At 32.8% G+C, this 18,740-nt stretch overlaps 1 protein-coding gene across 6 annotated transcripts; it reads left to right on the forward strand.

Moving 5' to 3' along the window:
• The first annotated feature begins 1,321 nt into the window (after positions 1–1,321).
• LOC131623677 (protein DETOXIFICATION 21-like) lies at positions 1,322–15,462 on the forward strand. 6 transcript variants are annotated; one of them, XM_058894686.1, is made up of 9 exons: positions 1,322–1,597; positions 2,136–2,412; positions 2,669–3,207; positions 3,282–3,368; positions 3,491–3,547; positions 7,021–7,259; positions 7,526–7,644; positions 7,748–7,834; positions 7,927–8,183. In XM_058894686.1, exons 2-9 carry the CDS (start codon positions 2,158–2,160, stop codon positions 8,008–8,010), a joined length of 1,467 nt encoding a protein of 488 aa, XP_058750669.1. In that variant the 5' UTR covers positions 1,322–1,597; positions 2,136–2,157; the 3' UTR covers positions 8,011–8,183. The 6 variants fall into 6 exon arrangements, with proteins under 6 accessions (XP_058750669.1, XP_058750670.1, XP_058750673.1 ...); XM_058894687.1 differs by lacking the exon at positions 1,322–1,597 and adding an exon at positions 1,787–1,905; XM_058894688.1 differs by lacking the exon at positions 1,322–1,597 and adding an exon at positions 8,382–8,591 and having other exon boundaries at positions 1,947–2,412; positions 7,927–8,021.
• The last annotated feature ends 3,278 nt before the right edge of the window (positions 15,463–18,740 follow it).

Consider the following 18,740-nt stretch of genomic DNA (forward strand, 5'->3'; position numbering starts at 1 on the left):
TGCATCTGCAATAAGATATATCACGTATGTCATGTTATGTACTCAAATAGATGTCTCATATATTTTAAGTGCAACAAGTCAATACTAGTTTGATCTCATGATATGAATTGAGTTGTTGTCAAGAATATCCTTAAGTACTTGAGAAATACTAATGACTCATTCTTCATATATGGAGGTCAGGAAGAACTTGTTGTAGTAGGATACACTGACACTAGCTTATAACAAATAAAGATGATTTTAGATTGCAACCTGAGTATGTGTTTTTCTTAAATGGTGGGGTGTAGCTAGAAAAGCTCAAACTAGGATACACTTGTTAATTCTATAATCGAGGCTGAGTTTATTGCTTCCTCAAATTCAACAAACAAAGTTGTTTGGATCAAGAAGTTCATAAGTGAAATCAGTATGGTCAATAGCATTGTGGATCCCATTGGTATTTATTGGGATAACAATGGTACCATCACACAAGTTAAGAAGTCTAGATCTCACCAAAATTCTAAACACATAGCCGATATCACCTCATTTGATAGATAATAGATAAAGGAGATGTGAAGATATGCAGAGTAAAAAATACTTGAAAATGTCTTAAACCCATTAGTCTCTTGCGCAACAGAAGTATGATGGTCATACTAGATTTATTAGTATCTGGTGCATGCCTAATTGTCTCAAGTGATACTGGGAGATTGTTGGTGTAAGCCTTAAATGTGGAGTTGGGTAATTTATTGTCTTTGAAGCATTGGGTGTAGTCAAATGACCTTTGACGGATACTCCATAAATCATATTGAGAGATATGATTGACCAAGATGGAATTTCTCCATCATACGTAACATGATAAATCTCTAAGTGCCCAATATTAAACTGGACAAGGTTGACACTGTGAATGTCTTGTGCTCAATATAGACATGAAGTAATTGTACACATAAACATTATCACATAAAGGTTTTGTAAGATTACTTGATACTTTTGTGTCTTGGATAACAACGATATGTTGTTAGATTCCAGTTTATGATATTAAATGCGTGAGTTTATGTAATTGTCAATGTTAGGAGAATCTAAAGGATGACACATATAAGAATATATTAATGAGAGATAAAATAAATAAAGCTTATTTAATTGTGCAGTCTTGCGATGCACTAGTACAAATTAGATAAATTTGGTATACCGTAAGGTACAATAATCTTAAATGTAATACAAAACAGCGTAAGTTATGATGTACTTAAGTGCAATACAGAACACCATAAAGTATTTTCTATTTCTATTCATTAGAGACTCAAACATCTTATCCTCTCAATATATTAATAACTTAATCACAACTAAATCAAAGGAAAAATGCTGATAATTGATAAATAATAGTTCAGCCGCTCACAGCCTCTATTGGTTGCCTCTCAGATAAGACAGAACCTGAATATCATCATTTTCCTTATAGTATATGGTAGCCAACTGGTCATATGATCCTGCCAAAGATAGTTGTTAAAATTGGCATCCCAAGATAAATATATACTGCTACCATACCATAAAGTCGACTTATTCCCTTAGAAAAGATACATGTCACATTCTCATACATATTTAGCAGTGGAATCATGTGAAAAGACAAACCAAGGTAAAGTTATTGCTTAGAATTATGTATAGTTTGTCTTATTGCTTAGAATTATGGAGAATCCTGTGTCTCTCAGACAAAAATATAAAAACAAAATGTTACCGTCTTGCCGTTTTTTGTTTGATAAGATTTGATATACATAAAAACAAATTTGATGTTAACTATACCATTATAATAGTTTTGTTTTTTACTACTATAACAATTCAAATACTTATTGGAAAAGATTCTCTTTATAATCAATAAAAAAAACCGTAAGATGAATATTGTTCTCACTAATGTGTTGATATAAATGGTGGACGGTCTGATAGAAGGTAACTCATTAGAACTTCATCTAATATCTCATCCAGTATGAGACTCTTTAACATTATTTTTTAATATTATATGCATTGAAATTTGTAAAATAGCAAATCAAACACATTCTGATAAGCTTTTAATGCCTTAATGTTGGACTTCACTTTTTTCTTTTTATATCAATCAGTCCTTAAATGACATGGTGCAACATATGAATTATGTATCATGAAAATGTTTAAACCATCTGCAGCTCTATAGTAGAAGAAGTAAAAATGGAAGAAGAGATCAAGAAGAGCCTTTTGCAGCATCAAAACACATCAGAAGATGAGGAAGAGCCATTAAGGAAAAGAGTATGGCAAGAAAGCAAGAAGATGTGGGTAGTAGCAGGCCCTGCCATATTCAATAGGTTTTCAACATTTGGAATCACTGTAGTTAGTCAATCCTTCATTGGTCACATAGGTTCCACTGAATTAGCTGCTTATTCCCTTGTTATGACTGTTCTAGTCAGATTTGCAAATGGTGTTTTGGTAAGTCAATTATTCCTCAATCTACGAATATAAAAAACCATAACGTCGCGTACTCGCAGATACAATTGTGGTTGATATTGCAGAGAATCGTGATCAAATATCACTTCTACGATCTCAATCACAATTGTACTATATATATAGACATCAAAAACCACGATGTCGCAGTCTCATGTATCGTTGTCAGGGACGATTTTATAAAACCCTGTTTCAACTAATAAGGCTCATGTTGTTATATTTTGCATGTTGAAAATTGTAGTTGGGTATGGCAAGTGCATTGGAAACTCTATGTGGACAAGCCTATGGTGCAAGACAATATGATATGCTTGGAGTGTATCTTCAAAGATCATGGATAGTTTTATTCTTGACCTCAATTCTTCTTCTTCCTATTTACATTTTCACCACTCCAATTCTAGAGGCACTTGGCCAAGATAAAAACATTGCACAAGTTGCTGGAAGCATTTCTTTATGGTCAATAGGTATCATATTTGCTTTCGCAGTGTCATTCACTTGTCAAATGTTTCTACAAGCACAAAGCAAGAACAAGATTATCGCTTACCTCGCGGCCGTTTCGATTTCAATTCATGTCTTTATGTCATGGCTTTTAACTGTTAAGTTCAAATTTGGACTTAATGGTGCAATGACATCAATCATTTTGGCACATTGGATACCTAATTTGGGTCAGCTTGTTTTTATCATGAGAAAGTGTCCTGATACATGGAAGGGTTTCTCCTTTTTGGCTTTCAAAGATCTTTGGCCTGTTATCAAGCTTTCTTTGTCTTCTGGAGCTATGTTATGGTAAGAGTTTGAGCAAATATTGTTGCAGAAAAAGATTCATATGACTGACATAAAGATATGGTTTCTTTTTACAGTCTTGAAATATGGTACAATACAGTTTTGATTCTTCTAACAGGGAACATGGAAAATGCTGAGATTTCCATTGATGCTTTGGCCATATGGTACTATATCTCTTGCTCTCATTCTTACTTTGTTGCTTCAAAATTTAGCATTAAGGGACACCATCCACCTACTTCAAAAATATTGAAAATCTTTTGATATAATCAAATTATCATTTTTGCAGCCTCAACATCAATGGTTGGGAAATGATGATAGCTCTTGGTTTCTTTGCTGCAGCTAGGTACTTACATTGTTATCACAATCTCATATTTCTTGAAAATATGTCTAATTTATATAAAATATAAAGGAATTAAATATAGTAATTTAAAAAAAAAATCAGTATCAATGGGTGGGAAATGAGAATTTTTTCCCCACATGCCACGTCTCTGAAATGTTATTCTCCAATTGCCACAAGTTGAAATTAAATTCCCAGATTACCACACCGTGAGACTCTTGTCTCCAAACCAAATGGCGACATGGTGGGCCCCCTCTGACCATGAGGGCATGTCTCCAAGCCAAATGGCGACATGGTGGGAATTAGAGATCCTTAGTATGTTTGAAGGTGAATTTGTCTCAAATTACTTTGCAGAACTCTTGCAATTTTTTAGAAGACGACTGGTGATGTGAAGAAGGCATATAAAATCTTGGATGTTGAGAAAATCTTATGGTCTATGACTGCAAGATTTGATTAAGTTGTGTGCACCATAAAAGAGTCAAATGATATCCCTGCCTTATACACTAATGAATTGCAGAAAAATATTTTTGTGCATGAATAAAGAATTAAGACAGACAAGGACAAAGATAAGGAGAAGACCCTCAAGATGTCTAACTCTGGTAGAGGTTATGTCTAACTCTAATAGAGGTTATGGTCGTGGTAGAGGTCATAGGAATTAAGAAGACGTAATAGATATAGACAAGCAAAGATGTTTGTAAAATTCTTCAAGTGTCACATGCTTGAACACTATCAGAATGAATGTTTTAGTTGGAGGAAAATTACTAATTTTGTTGAGTTCGATGATAGTGAAGAATTGTTGCTCATGGCTTAGAGTATTTGGATGCCTAGAATATGCTCATGTGTCAAATGTTCAACGAAATAAACTAGATCCAAAAGGCATCAAGTGTTGTGGTTATACCACACCACTCCTCATTCAATTACCATAGAAACTCCTTTCACCCTAGTGTATGGGGCCGATGCAATGGTGCCTGTCGAAATCGACACGCTTCCATGGAGACGTTCTCAATTCAATGAAGAGGAGAACGAGGTAGGGTTAAGATGTGTCATTAATATAATTGATGAGACAAGAGGCATCACTCATATTCGAGAGTTATCCGCTATACATAGGGCAAATAGAGGATATAACTCTGAGGTGATCTAAAGAGAGGTGTAAGAAGGTGATTTAATGTAGCGATAAGTCATTGTCCCTGCCCAATAGGGAAAATTAAACCTTAATGGGAGAGACCGTATCACATATACGAGGTGTTGCCTTACATAGCTTAAAATCTCGAAGATTTGGATGGACGACTCATTCCCAAAACTTGGAATTCATCCAATTTGAGATATTATTATAGTTTATAGGTAGGAAGACAAGTCACATATTTATGAATTCTCTTGTAAAAAAATCAAATATTTACAACATATTGTTATGTGGCTTTCAAATTAAATTGTTGTACGTCCACAAGAAGATCACTATCGCCTTACGAAGTAATTAAATTGTTTGACTTCTTCAAGAACATCCTTCTAGGCCTGTAGGGTAATTAAATTGTTAGATTTCCATGTGAAGATTTATGCCACCTCACAGGGTAATTAAATTGATGGACTTCCATAGGAAGATCCTTGCCGCCTACGGGTTAATTAAATTGTTGGACTTCCACCAGAAGATCATTGCCGTCCTACGGAATAATTACATAGTTGGACTTCAACAGGAAGATCCTTGAGGGACTCAACTAAGTCATGTCTGATGGACTCAACTAAAACTCGTTAGGTAGACTCGACTAAGACTCTCATGAGGGGCTTAAGTAAGTCTCATCAGGAAGACTCAATTAAGTCTCGCTTGAGGGATTCAACTAAGTCTCGTCTGAGGGACTCAACTAAGTCTCGTCCAGAAGACTTACCTAAGCCTAGAGAATTGAAAACATGTATAAAGTCTTGATAAGACTCCTATAAAACACCCAATAAACACCCAAAGGTGAGTAACAAAACTACAACACTTCGGCCTCTGCGAGCCCTCGTGCTTGAGGGACTGTGTAGTGATGTAGTTGGAAGTGACCATGAGAGGGGGTGGGGGGCGTCCTAGGAATATATTACGCCTGTTGTTCCTTAAAGATCGCCCATTTGTTGGTTTGAGCGTCCCTCTTTTGGATAGGGCACCCTTTCTTCGGATTTGTCACCCAAATCTCCCATGCCTCTGTCCATAGTGCATGACCATGTGGATAACACATATTTGATCAATAACGGTGCATTTGTAATTTTATAAATTACACATAGGTATGATATGCCACTTCCTTAGAGTGTGTTTGGATGAGGTAATTAGAAATTTTAAAGTAATTTAAAATTCAAAGCAATTCAAATGATTCAATTCAAATTCATTCATTTTTAAATTGTTTTGTTTGGATGGAGTATTAAGATAATTCATTGTTAGATTTTTGGTGTCATTTTGTATAAAATTTAAATTTTTTGGACCAAATTAAAAAATGAAAAAGTAGGGACTAATTTGTAATTTTTAAAAATTTGAAGGACTAAATTGTAAAATTTAAAAATTATTAAGGACCATTTGCAATTTTTTAAAAATTTTTGGGGTCAATTTTATAATTTTGAAAAATATGAGGATCAATTTGTAAATTTTGAAGAAATAATAATAACAAATACATTCTATGGAACATGAGAGGAATTTCAAATTCTTTAGTTTTTGGTGTTATTTCAAAATGATTAAATTTAACTTAGATGAAATACTTCATAAATTTCCATCATTTTAACAATTCTTCATTTTTGTATCCAAACAATGGATTTTGGTCAAATCATTTTAAATTCTCTCAAAACATTACTTTCCCTCATTAAAATGCTCCATCCAAACACACTCACAAAAGAAATACCTGTTGACTTGATCCATTGTAGATCACAAGATAAATTTTTAGACATATAATGTAATTTGTAAAGTCGGGATTAATTTGCTTGTGTGTTATGTTAAGTTGAATGCTAATTGTTTAGTGATGTTTGGTTTAAGGGAGAAATTATTAGGATTAAAGTAATTAGTCAGTTGGTTAGTTAGTTACTTGTTTATGAAATAACTACCTGTGTTTCAAACTATCTTTTAGCCAACAAGTTTTGGTGCCTACTATGACAACTTATATATATTCATGTATCCATAATCTTAATAATTGAGATTTATAATTTTACCACAAAGTTTTCACTAACACTCTCACCAACACAATAATAGTAATTTAGTATAAAAACATAAGCATTAACTATTTTTTTTCTTTATAATAAAGTTTATTGAGAAGTGTCTCCCAAGTATAATAGTAAAAAATTGAAAGAGGTTCGTATCGAAAATTTTCTATTTCTTAGCACTTATTGTTTGTGAGAAGTTTATTTTCAGCACTAAATATTTGACAAAATTACATGTATTACTTTCTTTATTCAAAGACTTTACAACACCAATGGTATTTACAAAGCATTAAAATGTTGATGGTATACTTGTTTTACTCTCTATTTTGCAGTGTTAGAGTGTCAAATGAACTTGGAAGAGGGAGTTCAAAGGCAGCAAAATTTTCCATTGTTATAACAGTGCTCACATCATTTTCCATTGGATTTGTGCTATTTGTGATCTTTCTAATCTTAAAGGAAAAACTTGCTTACATTTTCACACCAGACCCTGATGTGGCTAAAGCAGTTGGAGATCTATCACCTTTGTTGTCATTCTCCATATTAATGAATAGTGTCCAACCGGTACTCTCTGGTAAATATTTAACATCATCAACGATTCTTACATGCATTTTCGCCCGTTTATTAGATATCAGACAACTAGATCGTTTTAATTTTTCAGAGGCCTTGGTTCGGTTAACCATAGTTTAAGTGTGACAAATCTAATAAGATCCATTTAAACGTGTCAAATTTTAGACTTGTGCGGTAGCCCGCCTTGCACGCCCTCAAATACATCCCTGTTAGACGATTAATATTACGACAAAAAATCCAAATTGAAATACTAATGTTGTGAATATATAGGAGTTTCTGTTGGAGCTGGGTGGCAAAAAGTTGTAGCATATGTAAACATAGGCAGCTATTACCTTATTGGTATTCCTATTGGACTATTACTTGGTAATATTCTCCATTTACAAGTTAAGGTAATTCATTTATCTTTGAACAAATGTGAAGAGTGAAATATTATTTCAATAAATTTAAATGATTCAAAGAGAGAGTAGTGTTAAATATGGTATATTTTTGCAGGGTGTTTGGATTGGAATGTTGTTTGGAATTTTTGTTCAAACAATAATACTTATCACAATCACATTTAAAACTGATTGGGACAAACAGGTAATTAATTGGTTTACTAAGGTTCTATGAGTATGAAATTGATATTGATTTTTTGAAGTGAAGAAACTAAAATTTATATGTGGATTTTGCAGGTTGAGATTGCTCGAAATCGTGTTAACAAATGGGCTGTAGTAGAGAATGTTGAATCAAACGACACATCAAATATATCTAGCTAAATAATAACATGGTATTTGTTTTGAAAAGATAGAGGAAATTCATGAACTTAGTGAATAGAGTTTTAATAAATAGATAAAATTTCATCTCATAATGGTGGCCAACTGGCTCTTCTAAAATATAGTTGTTGTATTTAGTATACAACCAAAGATAATTATTATGATTTTACAATAAAGTCATTTTATTTATTGATAAAAAAATAAAAATAAAGTCATTTTATTTGTTTAAAAAATAAATAAATGGCACAATTAGTAACAAATTAAAAATGGAAGGAATAAATGCCACATATTCATACCATTGATAGGACTTACATTGTTCTCATAACAGGTTTTGTAAGCCTCTCTCATGTAATAGGGGTCAACATAATTTTCAGGGTTTAGGTTTTGATATTGCATTACAGACACAACATGTCTACAAGGTACTTCAGCTAGGTCCCAAAAGCAACAAGTACAAGTTATTGTTTGCCAAGGTCAATAACAAATTGAAGGTCATTGTATGGATGATGGACTTGCCATAAACCACCCATAAATCACCCATACTCAACGTTGGAAGCCATTCTCCATTCAATAGAGTCTCCTTGTCCAATATTTTCCTAAGATTAGGCATTACATTATGTTTCCATTTGTAAAGTTTAACTAAACTATTGGCAACCTTATTCATCAAGTAGTTCCTAATCAACTCTATCATAGTGAGGATCGGATTATCCCTAGCTTCTAAAATAGTACTATTAAAAGACTCACTAAGGTTATTCATCAACACATCATACTTAGGGTAAATACTAAAAGAATGCTTACGCCATAATTTAGTAGGTACTCCCATCAACCATTCCCAAGCCTTCGGGTCCAGTAGCTTAAGCTTGTTCATCTCTTTCTCCCATGCCTGAAAGTATGTAGCTTTAGCAGCCCCCATCAATAAGTCTTCTTGAAATTAGCATATAAATGTTTGAGACAGACTCTATGCTCAATTTGTTCAAACATCTCCTTAAACACACTAACTAGACCCTGCAAACATAACCAACACATGAAAAATTCAACAATTTTAGATATGACCTACATAAACAAACTAACTAACAACTTGTAATAACATTTGTTACCTTTTATTGATCTGAGATAAACACATACTTTCTGTCAACCCCAATGTCTTCCATTAGTAACTGCATAAATCATTTCCAACTTACTTTAGTTTTAGTCTCCACCACCCTAAAAGCCAAATGATAGTACTGGTCATTTGGATCCCTAACAACAAACACCAGAAGTTGACCCCTATAATGTGTCTTAAGGTGACACCCTACTCTAATAAAGGGCCTACATGCCTTGGTGAAACCTTTCTTGCACCCATCAAAGCAAAAATAAAATCGACCAAACCTAGGAGGTAGAGTTGATATTGGCCTCTCAGTGTCAATCTCCACTGTAATCTCATTACACTACTTCTTCACTTCAACATCATACCTCCAAAGCATGTTATATTGTTCCTTTGCATCTACTTCAACAATTTTATCTGCTATGACTCTAGCTCTCCAAGCCTTCCCTTTGGTTATACCCACAGAATATTTCTGTCTTAGTTCAGACATTATCTCAGACACCTTTACTCTCCCTTGAGACTTCCTTTTTTCAACAACCAGCTTAGATATCCACTTTGCATTGGGAGATTTGTTATTTAATACCCTTTTACATGTATTTGACCCCACCCATGTTTTCAATTGATAAATGTGTTTGTCGTCCACTTTGCTACACAAAGCTAAAAAACCGCATTTACCCTTGCGCTCTATCCTAACCCTATTACTCTCATTCTTGACAAATATTATCTCTCTTCCATTTAATACTGACCACTTCCTAATAGCATCTTTAAACTCAGACAAATAATTAAATTCCATACCTAGTTTGAATTGAAAGTCTTTGTTAAGCAGCTCACCTCGAAACTTCTCATACTTAGGGTTGACCTTTTTTCCATCATTGTCACTTTCATTAGAGTCAAAGCTACCAGTTATTCACTATCATAACCCAACACTTCACTTCCCACATTATTCCTCCTTGAACTAGACCCCATAACACTTTTAGGAACCAATACATTCACCTTGGGTGACTTGTCCATGTCTTTCATCTTTTTAGGATCTTTGGATGTCACTCTCTTGAATATACAAAACTTCTCATTAACATGAACCCTACTACCTGGCTCTAGTCTATCTACTTCAAATTGAACAAATTCTTCACATCTACTTCAAATGTTCTTTCTTTTTCACTATCATTGAACCTTATGCCTCCATCATCATCAGAGCTGTCATCATCACTACACTCACTAAACGGATCAATATCATGCTTCGACACTTTGCTATTCATGTCCTTAACACCATGTTCAACTCATATATGCCCTTCTACATTACCACTAATGCAGTGATTAGCAAGCTCTCCAGCTTGTACATCACCAATGACTTGAGTAAACTCTTTATCCATTCCTGGAATCTTTCTCCAAATCCTGAATCCTTCATACCCCCAGTCTTTCACCAAGCTCACTGCCTCGAAGTAACTCCACATATTAGTCTTGCCCTTCCACGAAGATTTCACTCCCTCCGTTGTAAAACACATGCTTATCTTACATAAAATTTCTCACATGGTGGAAGACGACACAAAATAACCCCATTTTCTACAAAGGCACAGTAACCCAGGAATAAATAATCACAAAAAAAACATGCAAGGTAGGACCAAGTAAACTTTATAGATTTCAAGCATATAGGCCACTAAAGTTACTGAAAACCGTACCTTTTTTTAGTATAACAAGAGACTTGTCTTTGTCGCTCCAACAAGTCGCAACCGGTACCTTCATAACAATGCAAACCAGATGGATGAATCAACGAACCTGATTTTTGAGTAAACGTTTCATACCATAAATGACATTTGAACATGCATTATGAAAAATCTGGGTTATGAAGATTTAAAGATTAGGTTTAACAACAATGGCTTAATGGAAAGGTGACTAAGTGAATATTTTTTTGGGATTAGGTTTTGTTTCTAACCTAAGGGTATAATTGTTAAAGTAAAAGTGACTAAACACAAGTGAAAATAAAAAATAATGGAAAAATCTGAAAAACATTGACACATCAGTATTTTTGGTGACTTGGCTTGCCAAAGGTTTTAAGAGAGACTTTTTCCAAATGTTAGGGGAATCCATGTGATTTTTTTACCGGGGGTTTTTCGAAAAGGCCTCATATGACAGAGGGTACATAGGTATTAACCCAACTATTTATTCCAAAAAAATGTGACACATCATTAATAATTATATAAGGAAGAAAGAAAATTGGGTAACCCACTGTCCAACCCACAAATTTGTGGTTTTACCCCAACCAACCCAATGATATTGTGAGTGGTTATTTTATCTCACTTAAACCAATGTATCTTGTATGAGTTAGGTTATGGTTTTGGCTAAATTCAACTCAAACCGACCCATGTACACCCCTAATTTTATGCTACTATTTTATGTTATTTATTCCACTTTTCATTCTTATTTTTGTATATTAAATGAAAAGTTATTGTCCAAATACGATGGATTTTGATAACGCATAAAATATTAAATACAAAACTATATTTTCGTCTATATGTGTATGTATGTCTCAATAAATTTTTTGTAAAAAATCAGACCTACCGAACCAATTCAAACCACATTAATTTTATTTAGTTTGATTTTGTTTTATTTTTAAAAGTCAACTGAAACGCACACCTTTTTGTATTGCGGTTCAAATGACTTTTTACGTCAAAACTGTCCAAACCACATCGAACACTTCTAAACTACCTTGCCCGGCCTGAAATACAAACCATAAATAAATTTAATTATAAATGTCAACAAGACATGTTGCACAAACATTTATTTTTTTAGGATATAGTATAATGATATTATTTTAAAATTTAACTTTTTATTTTTTATTTACAATAAATACATGATTCTTTTTAAAAAGCTGCACTATTGAATTAAGATCTTGGACACGTCATATGATTTTCTTTATGTACTGTAATAGAGATTATTGTTTACATGTTTAATACATGGGATTTGTTTTGTTATATTGTGAAACTAAAATGATTTAGTGATCTTTACCAACACAAAAAATAATTTAGTGACTGTTTGTTTCAAGTTAACATTTTTTGAAATCATATTTTTAGGAAGTTAAAAGTTAGTTGGGGTTTATTTAAGGGAACGTTGAATTTTCACTTTTAAGCATAAGAATAAGTATGAAAAAAAATTATATATAGATATAATTTTTTTTAAATAAAATATTTTTGGAAACTAATTTTAAAAATTTAAAACAAATACAAGATTATTGCATTTTCAGTCTCGCATTTTCGAAAATATAATTTTTTTTGAAATAAAAATTGAGTTTAATCGGAACAAAATAGTAAAAAATAAACAAAAAAAGTAATCAATAAATTTTCTAGTTAATAACATATACCATAAATATAATTAATTGATTACTTTATTCCTTAATAATTATATAATTTTTTATTTTAGGAGAAAAAATTATTTTGTACGTTGAATTTTTCTCTCTTTTTCTATAATTTGATTATTAATTGATTATACTGTAAAAATGTAGTTTATTTTGTTAGATTCAAAACCCCCTAATTTGTACATTGATTTTTTTAAAATGAATGCATGAATCTAGCAAAGTTCTTGTTTACATGAATTATAGAAAATTTATAGTAATAGAAAAATAATATAATATATCTAAAAAAAGAAATTTAAATGAATGTTGTTTTTGATACAAAATGAATATAATTTATTTCTCAAGAAGTGTAATACATCAAATACATCTTTGTTATAAGACACAGTGCAACTCCATAGTATTAGAAAAATAAAAATGGCAGAAGAGATAAACAAGAACCTTTTGCAACATCAAAACACATCAGAGGAGGAAGAGCCATTAAGGAAAAGAGTATGGCAAGAAAGCAAGAAGATGTGGGTAGTTGCAGGTCCTGCCATATTCAATAGATTTTCAACATTTGGAATCAGTGTTGTTAGTCAATCCTTCATTGGTCACATTGGCCCTATTGAACTAGCTGCTTATGCCATTGTTATGTCTGTCCTAGTCAGATTTGCTAATGGTATTTTGGTACGTTAATTCTTCCTAAATCTTTTAAATCGCGGTCACTATTTTGATATCGCATTAAATCCTGATCAGATTAACACTGATGCGTGATCATTTATCATCAGGGCCGTCTTAAGTTTTTTTAGGCCCGTGCTATAGCACATCTTGCCCACTCTAAAAAACGGCTCTGATTATTAATGATAGCGACCTCAATTGTAATTGTATTATAGAAATCAAAAATTGAATACTACTAAAATCTAAGTAATTTTGTTCTTTTTTTTTGTGTTGAAATTGTAGTTGGGTATGGCAAGTGCATTGGAAACTCTATGTGGACAAGCATATGGAGCAAAACAATATGAAATGCTTGGAGTTTATCTTCAAAGATCATGGATAGTTATATTCATAGCCTCATTTCTTCTTCTTCCACTTTACATTTTCACAGTTCCGATTTTAGACGCACTTGGCCAAAACAAAGACATTGCAATAGTTGCTGGAAGCATTTCCTTATGGTCAATCGGCATCGTATTTGCTTTCAGCGTCTCGTTCACTTGTCAAATGTTTCTACAAGCACAAAGCAAGAACAAGATCATTGCTTACCTTGCAGCAGTTTCGGTTGCAATTCATATTTTTATGTCATGGCTTTTAACTGTTCAGTTCAAGTTCGGACTCAACGGTGTAATGTCATCAATCCTTTTGGCGTATTGGATACCGAATTTTGGCCAACTTTTTTATATCATGAAAAAGTGTCCTGATACATGGAAGGGTTTCTCGTTTTTGGCTTTCAAAGATCTTTGGGCTGTTACCAAACTTTCTTTGTCTTCTGGAGCTATGCTATGGTAAGATTTTTCGCAATTAGTTTCCGCGATGATTATGCTCGAAAAGAGTCATGAGACTAATATAAAGCTATGGTTATTTTTACAGTCTTGAAATATGGTACACCACAATTTTGATTCTTCTAACAGGAAATATGAAAAATGCTGAGATTGCTATTGATGCTTTGTCCATATGGTAATATGTTTCTCATTCTTTTACATTTTTCAACAAAATTTAGCATTTTTTATAGTGAAATGAATCTATTGATCTAATCATATTATGATTTTTGCAGCATGAACATCAATGGATGGGAAATGATGATATCACTTGGTTTCATGGGTGCAGCTAGGTAATTCATTGTTATCTTCAAGGTTTTCTTTCATTCATAAATCAAAGTTTACAAAGCAATTGAATGATGTTTTGGTTTTTCTATTTTGCAGTGTTAGGGTGTCAAATGAACTTGGAAGAGGAAATTCAAAAGGAGCAAAATTTTCCATTGTGATAACAGTGCTCACATCATTTGCAATTGGATTTGTGCTATTCGTGATCTTTCTATTCCTAAGGGAAAGACTTGCTTACATTTTCACACCAAATCCGGATGTGGCTAATGCAGTTGGAGATTTATCACCTTTGCTCTCATTCTCCTTACTTTTGAATAGTATCCAACCTGTGCTCTCCGGTAAATATTTAATATCATCACCGATTCTTACACGCAATTTTTTTCATTTATTCGATATGAGACGACAGGGCCGTCTTAAGTTTTCAGAGGCCTTGTATCGATTAACCACAATTTAAGTGTGGCAAATCTAATAGGATCAATTTAAACGTGTCAAATTTTGGACAATGTGCGATAGTCTGTCATACACGCCCTTAAAGACGGCTCTGTCAGACGATTCATATTAAGACAAAAAATCCAAATTAAATACTAATATTGTGAATCTACAGGAGTTTCTGTTGGAGCTGGGTGGCAAAAAGTTGTAGCATATGTTAACATAGGAAGCTATTACCTTATTGGTGTTCCTTTTGGGCTATTACTTGGTCATTATCTTCATTTGCAAGTAAAGGTAATTTCATTTATCTTTGCACAAGATTATTTTAATAAGTTACTATGATTCAAACAGAGAGCAGTGTTAAATGTGGTTTACTTTTGCAGGGTGTTTGGATTGGAATGTTGTTTGGAATTTTTGTTCAAACAGTAGTACTTATCATAATCACATATAAAACTGATTGGGATAATCAGGTAATAAATTTACTTTGGTTCTATGATTGTGCAATTCATATTTATTTTTTAGGTGAAGCAACTATTAAGTTACAAATGAATTTTACAGGTTGTGGTTGCTCGAAATCGTGTTAACAGATGGGCTATTGTGGAGAAGGACGAATCAATCGACGCGTCAAGCGTGTCTAGATAAAGAATATCAAGAGATCTATAGAGCATATGTAATGAAATAAAACATAACAGAATTATTTCTTGTTGTTTTTTTTACTAGAAAATTTATTTCGTTCATGCGCGCGGTACAAATCAAAAGGCACAATCGTGTTTTTACAAAGAGATTCTTCTATCCACACAAAATTGGATGTAATAGAAATTGTTTGAGTAGATTCTAGAAATAATCTGCTTGCACACATTTGCAATTGCATCCAAATTATGCAGAGTTATTAAAATTGTTTGCATCTTGGTTTTCTTGCCTGCTTACAACTTCAAATTTTGTTGCATGTGACCAAAATTACCTTCCCAACATTTCAAACTCTTTCATGAACCAAATTAAATATTTACTGCTTCAATTTCTTCACATAAGATGGGAGACTCAAGTACTTAGAGTGACATTCCCCTCCCTTAACTTGCATCCAACCTTGGAACAAGAATTTTTAATCTTCCTACACATTTTGACAAACATAGATTTTAACTAAAATATATGTTAAAGAAGAAAGAAGAAACAATTAGAGAGGAAAGAAAATAAATAAAAGAAAAATAAAGAGTTAAAAGTTAGAGAAATTGCAGCATAGATTTAAAAGAGAGATTTTCACAATTTAATCTCAAGAACCAAACAAATATATTACTCAAGAAAACCACACTCTTGAATAAGAACAAACACAACGCAACACTAGTACAACCAAAATCTCACAAGAATTTTTCACTCTCTTGACATTAAGACAACTTTGATGAGAGAATAGAAAAAGTAGAAGTGGAAAGTGGGATAGAAGAGTTTCAATTTCCAAATCTTAAGTAAAATAAAATGAAAAGGTGCCCTCTTTATATTGGAAAAAATTTAGCTCAAAAAGAAGAAAAAAAATTCATGAGAATTTTTAATCTTATAATTGATTAACCCTATAAAAATCGATTAGGCAAGCTAAATATGAAGAGTTTTTAATTCCCCTATCATTAATTGATTAAAGACGTATGTAATTAATTAGACGCGTTACAAATGTATCAATCGATTATCCCTAATCTAGTAATAAATTAACTAATGTTAAAAAGTATTTATAATTGATTAAACAAGTCCTTAATCAATTAAGGATGCATACAAAATTATTTTCTTTTATAAAACAATACAGGGCTTTGAGTATGTATGTGTGAGTTAATTTAGTATCTTGAGAATTATTCATATACATTTTATATTAAACTAGTCACTTAAACACGCGCTAATTGCATGACAGACGAACTTTTACACTTTATCTCTTTCTTAATTTTTGAGCATAAAATCATTTTGTTAGATTCATCATTGACTCATCACTTTAAATGGAACTTTAATCTTATACTAATTAGGCTTGAGATAACTTCTTGATTTGATGTCATCATCAAAGATTGATGGAAAGTTAATATAAGAGACTTCACTTAACGTTGTTTCATATAAAGTGTTATCATCAACAAAATCAACAAGATCGTGTAACAATTGACGATAATTATATCTCTAAGCACTTAGGTTCACATTCTCTTCTATTTTTATGATAACAACTCATCTCTTAAGGAGGTGGTAAAATAGAAACAAATAGATAAACTTTTGGAATGGCTAAACTCTCATTCACATATAAAGGGACTATACTTTACTCTTCGGAGAGTATATTTCTTCCTCTTGAACATTATCAAAAAGACGAGTAAAACACATAGCATAAAACACATAAATCACATAAGTCATTTTGAGAAAGGGGAGAAGAATAAGGAGAAGAATCAATTAGAATATTTAATCCATGCATGATTAGTTCACAATTCCTAACCCAGTTCTTATGAAAAAGAAATATTTTTTAGGAAGAGGTTTTGTAAAATTATCTTTCAAATGATTATATGAGCACATGGATTCAATTACGCAATCCCCTTTTTCGATATAATTCTTAGTAAAATGGTGCCTAATCTTAGTGTATTTAGTCCGAGAGTGAAGTACTGGATTCTTATTGAGATTTATGATGCTAGTGTTGTCGCATTTTATCAAGACAACTCAGAGATTAACTTCATAATCACTTAGATGATATTTCATCTAGATAATTTAAGAACAACAACTACCCACATAATGTATTTTGCCTCAACTATGGATAATGCTACACTTTCTTCTTTCTGTTAGACTTAAGACTTCACAAACAAGAAGGGGTGAGTTATGTGGTTTAGAAAAAAATGATTTTGAAAAACTATGGGAAATAAAATTAGAGTTGAAAAACATTTTAAATAATTAGCAACGGACATATAAATTGTAGAAAATAAATAGAAGAAAAGTAAAGAGTTAGGGGAAAGAAAAACACTTGGAATTATAGAGGTTTGGTCAAAATTAAAAGGACATAATCTTTTCCCCAAGAATTGATCTCGGGAGTATCCAATAAACGTTGAGTGCGTTTAGTAGGAAAGACTCGCGAACCCCCTTATACTAGGAAATATGGTTGACCTCCAACCATAGAGTATAAGACTTGGAATACTGCAATTTTAGTCTTCTCTTCCAAACAGTAGATTAAAGTGGTTGGTGTTCTTTTCATAAATAAAAACCTTGGATGGATTACTCTTCAAGTTCTTAAACCTTGCAAGCTTTTATCATGGGCTGAGCTCACGAACCTTAAATTTTGGTTTTCTACGAGCTAACCAATAACCTATGAGATTTTAATATTGGGCTAATCTCAAACCTTATCCAAGCTTTTATCACGGGCTAAGATTTAACCTAATCTTGGTTTTACCATAGACTAACCAGGAACCTAAAGAGATTTTACCATGATTTAATCTCGAACCTAAAAAGGCTGACTCACACAATCCCCAAACCAAAACTTTTACGAGTTAAGCTTCCAACTCAAACAAAACCCTTAATGGATATTGTATTCAACATAGTTATAAAACATACCCTTGGTAAGTTTTGCCATTCTACCCTTCCAGAATTACAGCATATTCTCACTCACAAAAGGACTTTCTCGCAGAAGCACTTTGACTATGACTTTAGTGAGAGAAAGTAAACAATTTTTTTTTAGAGAGAGATTTGTATCAAAACACAATTGTGGATGAAATGAAATAAGGGAAGGGACCTCTATTTATAGGTTAAAGGTTGGCTCAAAAAGGAATTTCAAATAAATGCGTCTTATGACAATCTAATCGATTAACACTTGATGTCCTTGTTAAAAGCATATCACCTACAAAACAAGGTTCCACATTCTGCTTCTTTTTTATGATGACAACTAGGGGTGGCAAAATGGGTCGTGGACCGCCGGGCCGGGCCGGGCCGCGCACCCATTATAAAATGGCGGGCTGGGTTTGGATTTTGGGTCCGTCGCCCACCAAATCCCACCTTGCCAAAATCTACCTCCGTCAAAGCCCGTCCACCTATTCGTTCAATCTGTCCCACCTTAAGCTCGTTCTTTTTTAGCTAATTATAGTAATTTCAA

Source organism: Vicia villosa, unplaced genomic scaffold, assembly GCF_029867415.1.
Source record: "Vicia villosa cultivar HV-30 ecotype Madison, WI unplaced genomic scaffold, Vvil1.0 ctg.000077F_1_1, whole genome shotgun sequence".
Classification (NCBI taxonomy): domain Eukaryota; kingdom Viridiplantae; phylum Streptophyta; class Magnoliopsida; order Fabales; family Fabaceae; genus Vicia; species Vicia villosa.

Excerpts from the sequence above, each read along its gene's own strand:
- LOC131623677 (XM_058894686.1), top strand. The coding sequence starts at position 2,158 with ATGGAAGAAGAGATCAAGAAGAGCCTTTTGCAGCATCAAAACACATCA. Across the intron at positions 3,548-7,020 it reads GGTTTCTTTGCTGCAGCTAG|TGTTAGAGTGTCAAATGAAC; the intron begins GTACTTACATTG and ends TCTATTTTGCAG. Across the intron at positions 7,835-7,926 it reads AAACTGATTGGGACAAACAG|GTTGAGATTGCTCGAAATCG; the intron begins GTAATTAATTGG and ends TGGATTTTGCAG.